Source organism: Medicago sativa, chromosome 4, assembly GCF_051527215.1.
Source record: "Medicago sativa cultivar Bolivia chromosome 4, Bolivia_mono, whole genome shotgun sequence".
NCBI classification, from domain to species: domain Eukaryota; kingdom Viridiplantae; phylum Streptophyta; class Magnoliopsida; order Fabales; family Fabaceae; genus Medicago; species Medicago sativa.
Window position 1 is genome coordinate 25,116,236 of NC_140752.1, and position 20,183 is coordinate 25,136,418.

Below are 20,183 nucleotides of genomic sequence, written 5' to 3' on the forward strand. Positions count from 1 at the left end.
CAATAACCTTGACAACTTATTCTATTTTTGATTTTTCTTTTCTTTTTCTTCTTTTTTTTTTCTTTTCTCAAATGTACAAACTAAGTATATACACTTCAATGTTGTCAGGTTATTCAACAATTCACCAAGATACTTGACATATGAATCACATCTACCTTCTCTCCCCAACTTGAATCAAAATACACCCTATTTGAATGTTCCTTTACTCTAAGGCAAAAGGGACAATTAAACAATGAAGGTTTAGGGTTCAACAATTAAAACATCTCAGAGTCCTAAAGTGCGTCAAGAATGAACTGGATTTTGAAAACTTCAAGGGAAAATTCATCAAGCATTGTGCTTGTGAATTGATAGTTCATAATTGAGGACTCCGATTCATTTGGCTCAAGTGGGTTAGCAAATACTCACTCTTCTCACAAGGTAGGCTTATTTGTGGTCAAGTATGTTTCACTCAATAACAAAAATGTGCCTTGATCCTTTCCATGCTTTCAAACAATTCAGAACAATTATTGGATTTAACATAACAAAAACAAGTTAGACGGTGATTATTGGTCTCCAGCATATATTACAATTTGAAGATACCTCACATTTTGGTTAAGTACTAAGTGGTTCACAAATAAACAAATTATTGCGAAAAACTAAATGAAATGAAATTTGCACAAAGTACTCGTTCCATATTTGAGTAAAAACCTAGAAAAACTGGAAACTTGTACCTTGCCTTTGCGCTTTTGATCACAACTATGAATCATTATCAATCATCTGAGATTTGAAATTTAAGCAAGAGTGATACAAAAGAAACTTCCACAACTAAAACAAAATGAAGTACCTAATCAACCAAAAGTGCTAACAAAATTATTATGCATTAAAACAATAAATGGACTTGCAAAGTTGGGTTGCCTCCCAACAAGCGCTTGTTTAACGTCGTTAGCTCGACGCCTTTTTCATTAAGGTGGCCAAAATGAGACGGATAACACATCATCCTTTGTATTCCTTCGCTTTGGGAGGAATTCCATGAACTTTAAGTACAGATGATGTGGAGTCCATATCCTCCCTATCTTTGATTTGAACAAGGCACAAATTTCATCAATGACCTGATCGATTTCTACCTTGCTCACTTTCTTCCCCTTTTGTTCATATGATTCTTCCTTGCTAAGTAACCGTTCTTGTTTCTCTGTCACCTTCATCACTTCTCCATTATCAACAGTTTTGTCCTCTTCAGAAAATGACCTTTGGTGAGGAAGTTCTTCTTTGTGTGGTGCACCACATTCTTCTAATGTTGTACCTTCCTCAGTTTGAACAACTCCTTCTTCAACAATCTCTCCGTGAGTGGATTGAATGTTTGCTTGGTTATCCATGATTTGAGCTTGAATCATCTCCAACTGGATTGATAAATTCCTCAATCTTTGGTTGGTATTTTGCATGTTTATCATGGATTGTTGCATGAAGATATTCAAAATGTTTTCCACATTGTTCATTCGTTCATCTTCAAAAGGATATTGCTGATGCTGTTGATATGGTTCATACTCGGGTGGAGTGTAGAAGTTGTTATAACCATGATCAGCCATGATTATGTCTAGGTGATGATCCTGAAACGGAAACAACTAACAAGAAACTTTTCTTTGTTTATCAAAGAGGGGTTAGTAGTAACAACTATTAAGTAAAGAAAACTATTTACGGAATATGTACAAATACTTAAAATGATAAATCAATCGTACTATCTATGATATCTAAACACCAATCCCCGGCAACGACGCCATTTTGATGAAGTAGTTTTGCATCAAAAACAAGATAAGTATTTGTATCGTCTCCACAGGGATTAGTGCGACATCACAGATATTTCAACATCAAATATCATTCTAAGTAAAAAGGGTGATTGTTTGTTTGAATTTACAACTATGTTAACTAAATGCAAAAAGTAAAAGATGAGATTAATAAGGATTGAGACTTGTTAGGAGTAGCGTTCCTTAACCAAGCATCACACGTAGCCTAATGATCCATACGAATTCTAGCTTTATAACCAATATTATCACAATCAATTCTAAACTATCCTTCGTGTCCAAAGTGATATAATTAACTCTAAGGTATCGTTTAAACATTCGTGTCCAAATCCCTTAAACGATAACAAAGTCGATCGAATAACCTAATCGACCGTGTCCAGCCTGATTAAATATCCGAAAGCATTTAACTCTTGATTATGGTGATTATCACAAGATTAACAAAGATGTCAAGTAAGTTAACCTAAGATATATTGCTATTCTAGCTCTAGATTCAAGAGTTTGTGTCCAAAGCATCTTGAATCTCATTGAAAGCATTAACACAAGAATAACAACAATATTGAATATAAATTGCTAGAACCATATTTTGCAAAATCAAAAGGATTACATGTTTAGCAAGATCAAGTACCTCTCATCCCAACAAAGAGTATTTAGCTACACATCATCATGGAAGCCATGCAAGGATGAATTGAAAAGGAAGGATTCACTACACCTAGTGATGTCTCAACAAAGGAATGAGGATCCAACTTCCAAGATCATTCTCACTCTATTTGCTCTTGCCCTATTTCTCTCTAGAATGCATAAAATATCTATATAACAGTGTATATCTAAATTGTTTTTCCAAAGAGAGGTAAAAATGCTATTTAAAGGGCCTGTGTTTTTGTACCTACGCCAATAGCGCAATTCACGCTAATAGCGTGGTATGTCGGCCTATAATCTGGCCAATGGGCTTATGCCACGTTGGCCTTGCCCTGCTTCTAAGCTCCAGCTACGCTAATGGCGTGTCCCTCTGGAGCTTTTACGCTATTAGCGTAACCCACGCTAATAGCGTGTTTCTTCATGACCAGCTTCGCTCCAGTTACGCCAATAGCGTATCTCCCTGGACTTTGACATCTCTTGAGCACGCTAATAGCGTAGAACACGCTAATAGCGTATGTCTTTGAACTTTGAAAGTTTCCAGGTTCAGCTTCTGCCATTTTGCACTTTTTCATGGTTTTTGGTTTTTTTGCTCAGTGTCTTGAGGCTAATTCCTACACAAAAGAGTAGAGTAATGATAAGTAAAGCGTAATAAGGCATTTGACGCTTATTTCTCGGCTTTTCCTTCAATTACTTGTGAAACAAGTAACAAAAAGTGCTTAAAATATACGTTGAAATTAACACTTCTTGGCATTTATCATATGCTTAAGTGGTTTTTCTTTTGTTGCAACATTCTTCAATCAAACTTTGTCTTTTATATATAGATGAAGTAGATGACCATTGGTGAAGAAATCATTGTTCTTGAATGTCTGACGGGCACTAACATGCTTGTCTATCCCCTTTATTATACTCATGTCAAAACGAACACTAACGTGATTGTCTTTCCGCTTTTATTAGCAAAGAACGTTAAAATGGTAAAAATAGATAAATAGAGGTAAAATTTGGAAGAAAAATAATACACCAGAATACAATATTTTTTATATATAGTAAATTTGATTTTTTTTTTTTATAATGTCCAATGTTATTCCTTTTGTTGTGGATTGTTCCTAATATAATGAAATAAAACTAATTTTTTAAATTTATAATTTAAAAACTATTAGAGAAACTATATAATTGTAATTGGAATAGTTTAAATGAAAGGTATAATTGAAAGACAAAAAGTCATCATAAAGTCTTTTTTTTTTTATATACATAATGTGTGTATATAGATAGATAGATATATTTGTAATTTGTCATTCAAAATAACAAGTATTAGTTAAGCATTTTTCTTTAATTTTCTTTTACAATAAAGACTTAGTTTGAGATGTTTTTCAAAGTTAAAAATTAGACAGAGATAAGCCAACCAACCTACTCTTGTGAAAAATATAGCCAACCAACCACAAGTATGGATTCTGATTACATTTTTAGAAATAGGACTGACATGTTTTATCTTAGAGTAATGATATTTTGACATCCATTTGATGACAACTTTGTTGACAACCTTGTTTTTCTCATTTCTTATTGGTCAAAAACAATGGAGAGAGAAAAAGGAAGAGAGATAATAACAACATCATGTGAGTATGAGAGAGAAAGTTGTCCAAAAGTTGTCAAAAAGTGGTTGTCAAAATATCATTTCTCTTTATCTTATCTTCTTGTAGTCTTTTTGGGTGTTTCGATTGAATGATAGCAGTAGTGGGACACTAATGTGCTGACACGTTTTCCACATGTGCACAATCGATTCATTGTCTTCATAGATATTATTTTTGGGTTGTTACAGTTTCGATCTATAGAAAGATTTGTCTAATTTAGAAAGATATTTTATAAGATATAATTTTATATTTTATAAGATATAATTTTATAAAGTGAATTTCTTTTTTCACTCTACTAACTTATCATGTATTTTCTAAATTCTTATTTTTACTTCTGTTTTGATAATATAATCTAAACTAAAAAAAATATTATTTGAATTATATAATGTAAATCATACTACTCCCTGTCCTCGTGAACATAACTCAGTTGGTAAGAACAATACATAAAATATGCGAGGTCCGATGTTTAAATCCCGGCCACCACAAAAAAAAAAATCATACTACTCCCTCTGTCTTACAATATTAGTCGTTTAAGGTTTGTGCACGATTATTAATGAAATGATTAATTATGTTAATTATGTTGATTTTAGTAGCATTTACTAAAATACTCTCATTAATTGTAGTTAGTGAAGTAGAGTTAAGTTGGATGAAATTCAATAAATAAGGGTATAATAGTGAAAAAAAATGTTGCATTGGTATTGTAAAGTGACAATTATTTTGAGAAAAATAAAAATTGGTAAAGAGACAATAATTATGAGATGGAGGGAGTAATATATAAGCAAATCACATAAACTTTCTTCATTCAAGGGATTAGGTATCTAGGCACATACATGGATCAGGTAGATTATGAGAAGTAATCATTGGAGCATAGCTCAATTGGTATGGACGATGTATAAAATATGCAAGGTCTAGGGTTCGAACCCCGACCACCACAAAAAAAACTAAAAAGTCCATATTGTTATGAGGGTCATTATTTCACTGCGAACCATGGGATGCCCTTGTATAATAAGATCATTAACATTGTTAAAAATTTCAAGTGTAAAATAGAAGAATAATTCGTATTGAAAAAAAATAAAAGACTATATGAATGTTTTACTGCGGACCATGGGATGCCCTTGTATAATAAGATCATTAACATTGTTGAAAATTTCAAGTGTAAAATAGAAGAATAATTCGTATTAAAAAAAATAAAAGACTATATGAATGTAAAGTTTTCTTAACTGAGTAACATAGTTAAGTTTTGATTAATATTGAAATAACTTTTATTTTGTTTTACAATTATTTAAAAAGTTTTTTTTAGAGGCCAAATATTAAAAAAAATGTGTACAACATTTAGACTATTAACGATTGTTTCTTATGGGAGAGAGATAAAGTGTGTGCAAAAAGATAAGGGTTTGTTGGAGAGAATGATCCTTTACTCTTAAAGCTTATTAGGTTTAGCAACACCTAAACCTAAAAATTTCCCTCTAATTGTACTGCATTAATTACTAAAATTGTTAACCCTAAAATATTTCCAACCAAAGTCTTTGCCAATTTGAATTTCAATAAAATAAAATGGTGCACCGTCCTCATTTTATGAGTTGCATCGAAAATGTAATACTTGAGATACTTTGTATTGCATTTATTTATGCTATTTTCCATAAGGTATCATACTACTAAATTTTGGAAATGAAAAAAATGGTCAAGTTGTGGTTCCAACGCATATATTCATAGCTCTCCACACTCCCTCTGTACTATATATACATGCAAAACAGACTGGAATCAAATACGTCCTTATTTGTTTCTTTATTCATCCATCTTGCTATATTTTTTTCACAGTACTTTTTTCATTAGATAATGTGGTCGCAGCTTGGTTGGGTAGCATGTGTGGGTTCCCTGCAAATTCAATGGAGGAATGACTCCCCATTCTCTATTTTCTTTTTTAAATCTCTTAGTAATTTAAACTTAATTCATAACAATGTATGGTTAATCCAATGGTTCATTGACATTCAAGTGAAAATTAAGAAGAGTAGGATTTTTCATTTGTTAAACAATGATATACATTGCGTTAAACTAATTTTATGATCTTTTTATTTTGATGAATGCATTCATAGCTTCATGAATGTAGTCATTATTTTGGCCGATTTCTTAAGATAATAATAAGTGATTTATTAATTCTACTTCTCAACTTTTTTATTTGAAAGAATGAAATATGTACACCTCTTCCTCTTTTATCTTAAACCTAATTATTTCCCTCTAATTGTAATGCATTAACTTCTAAGCATCTCAACCTTAAAATATTTCCCTCCCAATTACTTCTCAATTTGAATTTCAAATTAATTATGAGAATAAAACAGATTTTTTGCTGACATTTACATAATGTAAATACAAGACAATTATAAAAATAAAATATCAATGGTTTTTTTCGACAAAAATAAAATATCAATAGTTAAAAAATATTATAACCATCAACTCTAAAAGACCCGTGCGGCGCACGGGTCGGTGTTCTAGTGGTAACTAATAATTGTTTGTTATGAGAGAAATAACACATTAAATGTATTGAAAAGAGTAAGTGTGTGCAAAAAAAAAAGGAATTTATTGATGGATTTTTTTAATAAGCTATGAGATAGGACATGTATCAAGGAAAAACGACATCCTAACTAGATTGACACCCCAGAGAGAGGCTCATATATATATATATATATATATATATATATATATATATATATATATATATATATATATATATATATATGTATATATGTATATATATGTATATGTATATATGTATATATATGTATATGTATATATATATATATATATATATATATATATATATATGGGGACCAAACCAAAACCTTACAAGATAAAAAGACTAAAGTGGAAAATAATCTAAGGAAAGCTAAAATTAGGAAAACCAAATAAAGAAATCAACATGAATGTCATCAGGCGACTAAACGATCCAGACAAATCCTTGAACTAAATGCCTCATATCAATGAGTTTATGTGCACAATAGTTGCCTTCACGGTAGATGTGGGGAGAAATAATATGAATACCTAAGTGAAAGCAATTATGCCACCGGTCGAGAAGATTAAAATAAGGATATAATAGAAAGAAAAAACTCCAAAAATTCACTTCCTTAATTTGATGTTACTATTATAAAACAACACTTAAACAAAAATAAAGGGGGTATAAGTTAGCAACTATTAAAAGATAAATCTACTCAGTCCCCATGAGCTTAGCTCCGTTAGTAGGGACATTGCATAATATATGCAGAGGTCAGGGTTCGAACCCCGAATACTATATTCATTCACCTTAAAATAGTGAATTTATATCCATTAAACTACTTAACCAAAAAAAGAAAAGAGAGAAAACCACTGATGTGTTATGCAAATTTGTGTGCAAAGTTGTCGTGCCGAATAGCAACCCTTGTATTGAAGAAAATTTTATTTATGGATATTTCTTTTGGGATTGTCTAACATGTACTAAAGGTGGTCCTTATTAAATTAAGTAAATAATAGAATATTATTTTTTCACTATTTTTTATTGTTATAAAAAATTACTCTAAATGGTAAAGAAAATCGATATGAGCATTTTTTAAAAGTCCATATTATACCCTTTGTTTTGTAATGAAGGGGAGAAATTGTCTCTTTCTAATTATTGACAGAGTTCAAATTGTTTTTCTGAGGTTAAATAGGTTTTTGGTCCCTTTAAATATATCAACTTTTCACTTTAGTTTCTCTAATTTTATTTTTTTGATTTTTAGTCCCCCAAAATTTTTTCATCTTTACTTTTGGTCCTCCTTTTAAGTAAACTCATATGTAGAATTCATATTTTTAATAAAATTTTGCATAAAAGTTTATAATATTATAAGAATCTCTCAAAAAAATTAGAGTTTTGTTAAAAAATTCTAATTTTTTTGGAAGAGATTTTTAATCATATCTACACAATTTCATTGAAAAATACAAAGGCTACACATGATTTGACTTAAAAGTAGGGATCAAAAGTGGTGATTGAAAATTTTATAGGGACTAAAAGTCGAAGGAAAATTTTAGAGGAACTAAAACGAAAAGTTGGTATATTTAAAGGGACCAAAAACATATTTAACCCTTCTTTTTAATTATTGCCATGGATCTAATTTTTTCTTTTTAACTAGACTAAATTACTCTTCCCTCCCTTCAAAGGTATTGATATTACAGCCCCCTCCCCTCATGTTTCAAAACACACATATTCCTCCCTTCAAAGATGTTGAATTACATATTTTGTTTCAAATTTATATTTTTCCGTTAACTTTCGTTTACCTTATTAAACAATATTTTATTTTACCAAAATTTTTATTTTTTCACTTTAACATCTTCCACCTTCCTCTTTCCATTGTTGTGTTGAGAGTCCATCTTGTCATCCATTGTCGTGTCATGTTGAAAAGACAGTGTTAATAATAGTCGTGCTAGCCTTCATGTTGCCTGATCAAAGATTGTTACAGAGGTTGCCATGATTGGGAATATATCGACTGGTTATTGTCTACCTTAAAATGTGCCTCTTTTAGACGCTTTTTAGGTTAATGCCCACCATCCTTGGCTGAAGGATATTGTTGCAGTTGTGTGGCAGCCGCCGACTTTCCTGTGTTAAGGTCAATACCGATGGATGAGTCCTTGGAGGTAATGCTGCTTGTGGTGGGATTTTCTGGGACCACCATGAAACTCTTCTTGGTTATTTCTTTTGTAACGTTCGTTGTCTGTTTTTTAGACTGAGATTCTGGATTTTCTACATGCTTTGGATAGCATCCACACATGGATAGTTGAACCTTTGGGTTGAGGGAAATTCTACCGGCGATCTTGCTATTTTCAAAGACAAGTCCCTCATTCCTTGGAAAATGCGCAATTGATGAAATAATATTATTATGTTTAGTCTTCGGGTAGTCTCTTCTCATATTTTTCATGAAGGAAACTGCTGTGCTGACAAGCTTGCTAATCAGGGCCATTTTGTTCAGAGTTTGTTTTGGTGGGATTCTTTATTTACTTTTATCCGGATTGATTTTTTTAGGGACCGCTTTGGCCATCCTAACTATCGGTATCTGTAGTTGGGTTTTTTTTCTTCTGTTTCTGGGTTATTTTTGTTGTTGGTTTGAGGGTTTTGGTTTGGTCCCTCCTCTTGTACATTTTCTCTCCTTTTTTAATAATATATTTATGAGTGAGGGGCATAGGATGGAGGTTTCTTGTGGGTGCTAACCTAGCTGGGAGAGAACGGTGAAATAGTTTATCAACTAAAATGACCTATTTAAAACTTTTTTTTTTGAAGTAAGGACCTATTTAAAACTTAAAGGACTAACTTGGGAATTCTGTCAAACTAAAAGGACTTAATTGAAACTTTCGAAACTTAAAGGACTAACTTGGGAATTCTGTCAAACTAAAAGGACTAAACGTGGTATTTGAACTTATTTTTTCTTCAAACTAAAAAATTGCTTTTATTTTAAATTTTTGTCAAAAATTATTTTAAAAAGAAGAGCTAAACTGAATCTTGTAGATTTTGTTAAAAATTAAAATGGTTGTTCTCCTTGTGTTATATATAAATAATCACTTTTTACAAGAACCAAGTTATTATTCTAAAGTTGAAAGTACATCTAAAGCATCCTCTACTTCTTTCTCAATAGTCTATCATTTCAAACATTGATTGTAACAATGTTGACAGTACTAATTCTACTTGCTCTATGCCTAATTCTCCCTTTGCTAATATTCTTCCACAACCATAGAACCATTAAACATTATCCACTTGGTCCTAAAGGCCTTCCCATAATAGGAAACCTTCATCAACTAGACATTTCTAATCTTCCAATTCAATTTTCTCAATTCTCAAAGATATATGGTCCTCTATTTTCAATTCAACTTGGATTAAGAAAAGCTATTGTTGTATCTTCAGCTGAAATTGCAAAAGAAGTATTGAAAACCAATGACCATTTGTTTTGTGATAGACCTAGATTATATGCTCAACAAAAATTGACTTATAACGGGTCGGAAATTATATTTTCACAATACACTGATTTTTGGAGAGAAATAAGAAAAATTTGTGTTGTTCATATTCTTAGTTCCAAACGTGTATCACATTATTCATCTATAAGAAAGTTTGAGGTGAAGAAAATGATCAAAAAAATTTCAGGGCATGTTGATTCTTCAAGTGTTACAAATTTGAGTGAGTTATTGATTTCACTCTCAAGTACTATAATATGTAGGATTGCTTTTGGGAAAAGCTATGAAGATGATGGAATTGAGAAGAGTAGGTTTCATGGAATGTTACATGAGTTTCAAGCTTTACTAGCAGAAATATTTGTTTCTGATTATATTCCATTCATGAGTTGGATTGATAAACTTAGGGGATTGCATGGTCGTCTTGATAGAAATTTCAAAGAGTTTGATGAGTTTTACCAAGAGGTTATTGATGAACATTTGGATCCAAATAGAGAACAAATTAAAGATGAAGAAGACATTGTTGATGTCTTGCTCCAACTCAAGAAACATCATTTGTCTTCAATTGATCTCACTTTCAATCACATCAAAGCTGTCCTCGTGGTATGTTATTTATATAAAATATCATAAATTGTTTAAGTATAAGATGCACGCATGAACACACACGTTGTTTATAAGATGCACGCCCGCACAAACATCCGTTGTTTGCATTAGTTTTAGTGGATAGCTTATGATAATAAGTTGAAAACGGCTTATGAATATATCTTAAGCTTCTTTTCTAAATTCTCCAAAATAGTTCACAAGTGCTTGGTGTTAGTACATAAGATTAAATAAGCTATCTAAACAGACCATTTCAGAGTGAAAAATACTAAAAATATGGAACAAGTAAATAAAGCTTGGTGTTAGTTTGATTTTAGTTTGGCTTTGGTATTAGGTATTTGCATTGTGATTTGTGATTGAATTTTGTTTGCTTGGCACATCTTGTGTTTTTCTACTCTTAATTATAATCACAAAATACTTTCTTCATCTCAAATCTTAATTATAATCATAAAATACTTTCTTCATCTCATATTAGGTGTTGTTAGTAACATTTTTCTTTGCCTGGATTTTTTTTAAGTGTTGTTTCAAATTATTTGTACGTTTTATAATACCGATATAACATTTATTATTCCACTCACATACTTTATTAATTGCATTTTAATCATCCAACCATTTTATTAATGATAATTAATAAGGATTTTTTGGTAAATAAAACACATTTTACAATAAAAATCAAACTACTAATCATTTTCTTAATAACCATGTAAATCTCAAAAGAAGTCAAAAAAAATTAATGTATTTAGTTCAAAATATAAACTAAAACACCAATTTTTTTTATCAATGGCCATTTTTTTGTCTCTTTAATTATTTCAAAAGAAAAAGTAAAAATAGACTTGAATTCTAAATCATTTTGATAAAAATAAATAATTTATCAAGCTCTAGCACGGTAGAATACATTGAAATGCTCTATATTTTTCAGACGAAATAGAGAATTTTATAAACCCAAATAGAAAATTAACAAAATCTAATTTTAAACTTATTTATAAAAAATCTCAAATAATAGTTGTCTTCTTAAAATAAAAAATTAGAAGACCAGACTATTTGAGTGGTACATGACCATAGGCTAGCCAAGTATCACCATCATGTGGATATAAAAAAATTAGAAGACCAAGTATCCCTACTACATCAGTTCCTTTTTACTTCCTTCAATTATTATTGTAAATAAAAAAACATTTTTTAAAATTTATTGATTAACTTATGTGTGTAGTCTATAACATAAATCATATACATTGATTATTTAATAAACTTAATCAATATATTTTTGTTTATAATAATGATTGAAAGGAATGGATGTTATTTTTAAGTTATTTATCACCTTTATTCTGAAATATAAGATTATCTTGAAGAAAAAAATGTTTTTATTTATAAGGTCTTTTGATATTTCTAAACATATTAATTAATTTTTACCAACACACCACTATTTTTTTATATCTATTTCTATAATCAACGTTAAATACTATGTCAAAAACATAAACTAACTCTCTCTTTTAAATTGTGAAATTGTGAAAGCAATAACAATTATCACTATCAATTTTTTTAATTCCCGTTATTTTTTTAAAAGAATCCTATAATTAGAGACCAATGTAGTATATATATACTAAAAAAACTAGAACTTTTTTTTTTTGAACGAAAAAAAAACTAGCAAACTTTGTTATTTTTGGAAAAAAAATAAAAAAAATTCTTATTACACTTAGCTAATTATCATCGGACAAAACTTAGAAACAGGTACCCTAGGTACTGTTCATCCTGTTCTTCAATAGTAATAGAGTAATGATATTTTGACATCCATTTGATGACAACTTTGTTGACAATCTTGTTTTTCTCACTTCTTATTGGTCAAAAACAATGGAGAGAGAAAAAGGAAGAGAGAGGATAACAACATCATGTGAGTATGAGAGAGAAAGTTGTCCAAAAGTTGTCAAAAAGTGGTTGTCAAAATATCATTTCTCATAGTAATATAACACCTGGGTTATATTGATCCACGTCAAACCCAACGGTTCTTTATTTCACAAACGCTGTTGCAATAGACAAGACAACCACTCGTAAATCCTCCGGTCACTATTATAAGCAAAAATTCTTATTTGAGATTCATTCAATTAATAATGTATATAGTCTTTATTATATACCACATATATCATTTAATGAATGAACCTAAAATGTTATTTTTGCTTATAATAGTGACCGAAAGGTGTATTGTTTATATTAATCCAGGTCAAACCCAACAGTTCTTTATTTCACAACCGAAAATCTGCACATGTTTTGCAATAGACAAGACAACTACTCATATTGTTTTCCACCACGGCAACACCTTCCAGCCTGATCTCTAAAATTGGTTTTGGTAGGTGCAATCTCCAATTGGTTTCTGTTGGTGAAAGCTCTAACTGTTTGTGAGGGAAAGTACAATATTTTTTTTTCCCCTCAAGGAGGCGCAGTTACTGGAACAGAGGAATTAATCTCTACCCATTATTCAAGAATTAACCTCTACCCATTTCAATACTCCCCCGTCCCGCAATAGATGACATATTTGAAAATGTGTAATTTTGACTTAACTTACTTTGACCATATTTTTTTACTAATATACAAAGATAAATAATATCATAATTTTCATACTTTTTTCTAATATGTTATCCGAGATATTTAAGCTCAAAATTATGCATTGGAATGCGTAATAAGGTCAACTGTATCAAGTATTATGGGACGGAGGGAGTAATAATTAACGGGGAGGCAATAAATCTTTAGTGGGAAGATAATAGTTCTTTGAACAATAATCCAAGGTTTTTTCATGATAAATTGTTAATTCTTCACAATATATGGTTAAACAAAAGATGTCCTGCCATTATTGTGTAAGAAGCTACTGAATATCCAACGAGAGTAAACGGAGTTAAAGCGAGGATTAAGGGTATGTTTGGATTCATGGAAAGATAAGGGAAAGAAAGGATAGGGAAAGAAAGTGAGTGGATACAGTACCTTTCCATTGTTTGGCAGGACAAAGAAAGGGTAGGGAAAGAAAGTTTTGAGGTGGGACCCACACTCAAAAACTTTCCACAAATACAAGGACGGAAACCTGCAAAAGGGGCATCAATTTCATGTGAAAAGTCTAAAATAGGCTTGATTATATTATTATCATTGTGCATTTTTTAAGGCATTCAAACGTTGCAATGTTGCTCTTGTAAAAAAATGCACTTAAATTAAATTGTCCACACACATACTTCACAAAAAATTTCCCAGCGTAAAAAAAAATTAAATTGTTATATCTAAATTAAAATATATTTTAATATGTAGGTAAATTGTTATATTTAAATTAAATTGTAAAAAAATTAAATTGTTATATCCAAACAGACCCTAAAGGACTAGGTAGGGCAGGGTTTGACGTGGTTTAATATAATCCAGGTGTTATGTTGCTATTGGAGAACATGATGAACAGTACATAGGGTACTGTTTCTAAGTTTTGTCTTTTATCATCATCATCTCATTTGACCCGTTTCTTTCGCCATGAAAGTAGATAGGGATAACTTTTTTTTTTTTTTTGACAAAAGTAGCTAGGAATAACTAAATATATAAATTTCTAAACAGATACTTTATTTTATTTTTTTTCATGTCAAATTAATAAATCTTTCATCTTTAAAAATGTTTAGTATGTTAAATCAACTTTATTCTTTCTCAGTCAACTTTTATTACAAATTTGAGAACATGATTATTGAATGAGATAGTTGTAATTAAAGAATATTTGTATCGCTATAAGCACCATGATTAGACCATTAGTGGAGTAAATTTTACGGATAATACTTAGGGGACATTGTGGTTGGTGACATTGATGACATTTGTCAAACACAATGTCACAGGTGTACAAAATGACAAAAAAATCTTATGCTACCCAAATATTACCACAATCGTTATGATATAACTTACATGTTATCTCAACGAATTGAAAACGTAATTTATATGGTTTGATTGTTCAAGTTTTGATATCATAGATGAAAAATAAAATTTGATAATGTGTTAACTCGTAAAGCACCTCTTTGTAGGATACAATTGTAGCTGCAACAGATACCACATCAGCCACATTAGTTTGGGCTATGACCGCCCTAATGAAAAACCCAAGGGTATTGGATAAAGTACAAGAAGAAATCAGGAACTTGGGAGGTGCAAAAGATTTTTTAGATGAATGTGATCTTCAAAACTTACCTTATTTGAATGCAGTGATTAAAGAGACGTTAAGATTGCATCTACCAGCCCCATTGCTTCTGTCTAGAGAATCACGTGAAAATTGCACTATAAGTGGATACAATATTCCAGCCAAGACAATATTGTATGTGAATGCATGGGCTATTCAGAGAGACCATAATGTTTGGGAAAACGCAGAAGAATTTTATCCTGAAAGATTCTTAGAAAGTTCTATAAATTTTACTGGACAAGATTTTGAACTAATACCCTTTGGAGCTGGTCGTAGAATTTGCCCCGGCTTACCCATGGCAGTTGCCTCATTGAAACTTATCCTTGCCAATCTTCTTTATTCATTTGATTGGAAATTACCACATGGGTTGGTAAAGGAAGATATTGATACTGAAACGTTGCCTGGGATCACTCAACACAAGAAGAATCCTCTTTGCCTTGTTGCTAAGATCCCTATGTAGATGCATCCCTTTATAGTAACTATGTTGGTTTCTTGTTTATTATACGTTTATCAAGCTTTTTATATATGCACAGTTATTCTCAGGGATGGATCTAGGAATACATTTTATGTGTGGCGAAATAAGTAGCAACCAAAATAATAATTGAATTTTAATATTTTATACTTTAGCGACTGACTTTTCGGTTATTATTTCCGTCGTTAAACGTATTAGAGACCTATTTTTACTTTAGTGACTGAATTTTCAGTCACTATTAGCAACTGAAAATTCGATCGTCAGAAAAAAAAAAATTCTACTTTTTTTTAAAAATTCATGTGTTGCTATAGCCACACATGACGATGAGCTAAATTCTCCCCTGGTTACTCCATGTTTTTTTCTTTTCTTAAAACTAGTTGCTTTTGTTGCTTCAACCAATCTGTATTTTTGGATACCGCTATGCAAAACTATGTGTATGATTTTACCAATTGGTTAGTTCATTCAGCTCTATAAATAGGACTAGTATGTAATCATTTTATCATAACAATCGAGTATATTTGAATCACAACAATTGATTTCATGTGCCACGTGATATTGTGTAAAGACAAAATTTAATTTATTGCCCCTACATTGACACCTTAAAAAAATGACAAAATTTTATTTAAAAAGTCAAGACAAAGTTGATCAAAAACTACAATTTCAAAGATAGAATTGCATATTCACTAGAGCATCCACACCTCTTTTGAAGATCACAATAGACGAAAATTTGTACGACCATAACATCCCTCTATGCTCAAAATTCCCGAAGTTCACTACGAGAAGTGTGTTTTGTGTTTTCAATAGTGTATTTTCAACTAAAATACACTATTATAAATGTGCTTCCGATAAATAACTGCATTTTAGAGGACGAACCGAAAAATTACCAAAATATTGTAGGGCAATAAAGTGCCTTTCAAAAATTGCTTTAGCTTAATAATAAAAATTCCAATTTACTTGACAAAAATTTTTTTTCCAATTTACAAGTACTTGGCAATTTTTGCACATAAGTTTTCTTGACATAAGTTTTAATAAAAAATTAAATAATGTTTTCTTGCACATTGTTGAGGTTTAAATTTGGACACCATTGATATGAGGAAGCAAAGTGAGAAAAGAAATTACCCCACCAGAAAATAACAAATATTTCATTGTCCAATCTTAAATGAGACAATGATCACATGCTCTAAGCCATATAATAAAAGAATTGTAACAGGTGGGTGGGGCGGGTTTTGCCTCCCTGCCATTGACTCCAATTTTTCTTTTTTAAGGAAGAAATTCATTTCATTTTATTAGTTAAAATATATCAAATACATATAGGTACATCATCAATAATATTGGGGCTAGAATTAAACAAGGCTATCCGAGTTAGCTCATGGGCTACCCTATTTGTTGGTCTCCTGTTGAACTCAACATGAGAGTTCTGGAATCTATCTTCTAGCAGCTGGTTACAAACAGCAATAATGATTTGACCCCACATCATTGTTATTTTTTCAACCAATAATTAAACATTTATTGTTTTTCTGTCTTTTTTATATGAACTTTTAACAAAAATCACAAGGTATTAAGAAGATTTGTTTAAGTAATTTGTCTAAATATTTGTTACTATTACTAAATTATATTTTAGTGACAGATATATTTAATTAACTTTTCGTATTTCAAGACAAATTGATAGTATTAATAAATAATATATTTGGAAAAAGAATAATAAATGCATCTAGAAATTTCTACAAGATTTTAAGAGTATATTTAGTGACAAAACATTTTTTATTTATAATAATTAAAAAAATTCTACATATAAACCCCACTTGTATAATGTTTCAATGGTCACAAATTCATTATAGAATAAAGACTCATTTGATGATCACAATTTTTTTTCAACCCAATTTAGCACCTTAGAAAAACACAACTTTAAAATTAGTTCTAACATCTTATACGGGAACAAATAAGTATTTATGTTATGATGAGTCAAAATCAACATATAGACTAATTGGTCTATGTATAGAAGCCTCAACGATTAAGTTGGATATTATTTTTCTGTAAAGACTAAATTGGGTCGCGAGAAAATGACGAGAGACCAAATTAAACTTTACTTAAGTATATAGAAGAAATTAAAAGATGAAGGGTTTGCTGAAAAAAGGGTGTAAGTGGTTCGGACAAAATCAACGAAATCGAAAGTCCGAACCGAACCAAACCAAAAAATATCTGATCTTGTTTGGTTCGGTTTGAAACCGATCCGAACCAATCAAAACCAATCTAGTTTGGTTTGGTTCATGGTTTTTCATTTTGAGATCCGTGAAACCGATGAACCAATCCGTTGATAACCACACTCCTTATTTTACTAATATTATCGACCTCACACAAACTTATGGTTATGCCCAGAATTAAACATAAAATACTTTTTAATCCATTGACTTTCTCTCATCTTCATCTCATCTCATCAGTGAGACTCTTTCATTTCTACTAAAAAAGAAACCCTAGTCATCAACCACATCAAACCCATTGTTCATCACCACCGGTCACCGCTGAGATCGTTCATCTCTTGGTTAATTTTATCATGTTTATACCATTGATTTATAATCATTATATGTCATTGTTTTCCATGTTCATTTTCTATGCCATTGATTTATACACGTTACATTGTATGTCATTGTTTAGTAAAGACTATAAAAAGCCATTCAAAAAAGAAAGCAATTTATGATTTGCGTAAAATTTTGATCGTGTGAGATGTCACTGATGTGTATTGATAAAAATTGAAATAAAACTATAAAATATATATACTACTCAATAAAAAGTGTATCCCTAGAAAATTTTCACACATGTATGCATAACTTTTTATTTGTTGGTTCATAAATAATTTTATAAGCTTTAGAGATTTAAAAATATTAGAGATTAACACTAGTCAATTCTAAACTAATTTTTGTGTTTGTTGATGAATGATGCACGTATGGATCATGTGAAATATTTGAGTTTGATGAAGTTGTTTTTGAAGAATGATGGATGAATGAATTTTGGATCATATATATGAAATATTGAATAAGGTTAGTTATAAAAAGTTGTTTGAAAAATAGAGAACATGAAAAACAAAATATGAAATACAGTTATACAAAGTTCTATGAAATATTTTGTGAAAATATGAATTTTTTTTAATTGTATTTTTAAATAAACCGATCAACCGAACCAATCCAAACCGAACCAAACCGATTAGTTTGGTTCGGTTTCTTTTTTGAAAAATAGTGAAAACCAAACCAATCCAAACCGATGAAGGTTTCATCGGTTCGGACATTTTTTTGACTGAAAACCAATCCAAACCGAACCGTTACACCCCTAGAAAAAACTTATTGTTTTTAGCAACGATGAGTTATTGACGTTGTAATATGCTTTTATTAAAGGCAAAATTGTTTCATCATTAAGCAAGCATTTGCAACACAAGCATCACACATCTCTCCTTCGACCTACTTACATCCTCCTCACCAGAATCTCTCTCAATCAAACGTTAGACAATTCATCCACATACCCAGAAATTGAAATAGCTTCATCTTCCCTTAACCAGAAATTCATCCACAAACCAAATATTTATTCTCAAATTTATCCCTAAATCATGAAATGCTCAGTATTTAACACACACAAATAAAATCCAGAAAATCAATTATCTTCAACACACGAACTCATGCCCAAATTCGTTCATCGAGATTCACATACCCAAATTTTTAAATCCAAATTCACCATCACATGCCTAGATTCGTTCACCCTAATTACATAATTTTTTAATCTGAAATTGATTTTGAGGTGGGAAGAGTAAAATTGATCTGAAAATGGGTGAACGAAGAAGAAGATGGAGAACAATGGATTTGAAAAATTTGTTGCGTTTTTTCTTAAATATGGTTCTCTGATTCCAGATTTATGGATTTTGGGAGCAGAATTGTTTTGTTTGTGAGGATGTTATGTTGAATATTTGAAATGAAAAATTGAAGGCTTAATTGCTATTTTCGTCCCTTAACTAATTTTTTAGTATCGCTTTGGTCCCATAACTAAAATTTGGTCCGTTTTGGTATTTTAACTTTATCTTCGTTACACATTTTGGTCCTTTCCGTTAGTTTTATTAAAAAACTGTTAGGGTTTGTACAAGTCATCATCTTCATTCAACTTCTTCATCATCTTCCCCATCCACCTTCATCAACCTTCATACAAAAAACTAAGCAAAACAAAAACTGAAGAAAAAAAAAATCAAACCTTGAAATTGAAATTGTAAGAAAACAAATTGATTCTTAAACATTGATACAGAAAAGCTAAAATCAAACCTTGAAATTGAAACCTTCATCATATTCAAACCTTGATTCTTAAACCTTGATTCATACAACTTGAAATCACTACCCGATTAACACCTAATCTTTTCTGCATCTTCTTCCCCTTCTTCAACATCATCTTTATCACATCATTATAATCGTTACATATCATCACTGTTTATTAAAATACCCTATAAAATCATATTCAATTTTTTTTTAACTAATAATTTTTTTTTATAAAAAACAACACTAGAAAAATCTAAGTTTTACCCTTTTCTTCTTCATTCCTAAATCAAACTCAGACAACCAGAAGCCTTGTAAAGCAAAAACGAAATATATGTAACAAACCTTGATCCATTGCACCTTTATCCATTGCAGACAATTGCAGAAGCCTCGCGATTTCATGTCTCCCAATCCTATTTCACGTTGTCGAATTCATTTTCCTCAATTGCAGAACCCTAATCGAACCTTCGTTTTCCACAATTCTGGAACCCTAATCGTTTTTTATTGTCCCCAATTGAAGAACCCTAATCGATTTCATTTTCCTAAATGCAGAATGCTAATCGTTTTTTTTTTCTATTCAAGAATTGTTCCACTGTTGTTGTTGTTGAAGAACAATGGGTCTTGATGATTGAAAAATGAATGAAACGAAGATGATGATGATGATTTTGTGTTGATGGT

General features: G+C 30.7%; 2 protein-coding genes across 2 annotated transcripts; one reads left to right on the top strand and one right to left on the bottom strand.

Moving 5' to 3' along the window:
• Positions 1-941: 941 nt before the first annotated feature.
• Positions 942-1,562, bottom strand: LOC146927222 (uncharacterized). Its single transcript, XM_085708134.1, has one exon. The coding sequence runs from the start codon at positions 1,560-1,562 to the stop codon at positions 942-944; it is 621 nt and encodes a 206-aa protein (XP_085564260.1).
• Positions 1,563-9,576: 8,014 nt separating this feature from the next.
• LOC146927223 (cytochrome P450 83B1-like) lies at positions 9,577-15,376 on the top strand. The gene is made up of 2 exons (XM_085700570.1): positions 9,577-10,579; positions 14,602-15,376. Exons 1-2 carry the CDS (start codon positions 9,695-9,697, stop codon positions 15,208-15,210), a joined length of 1,494 nt encoding a protein of 497 aa, XP_085556696.1. The 5' UTR covers positions 9,577-9,694; the 3' UTR covers positions 15,211-15,376.
• Positions 15,377-20,183: the final 4,807 nt, after the last annotated feature.

What these genes read in the sequence shown, in the direction of transcription:
- LOC146927223 (XM_085700570.1), top strand. Translation starts at nt 9,695, where the DNA reads ATGTTGACAGTACTAATTCTACTTGCTCTATGCCTAATTCTCCCTTTG. An exon ending in ACATCAAAGCTGTCCTCGTG is followed by an intron (nt 10,580 to 14,601) that starts GTATGTTATTTA and finishes ACCTCTTTGTAG; the next exon opens with GATACAATTGTAGCTGCAAC.
- LOC146927222 (XM_085708134.1), bottom strand. Translation starts at nt 1,562, where the DNA reads ATGGCTGATCATGGTTATAACAACTTCTACACTCCACCCGAGTATGAA.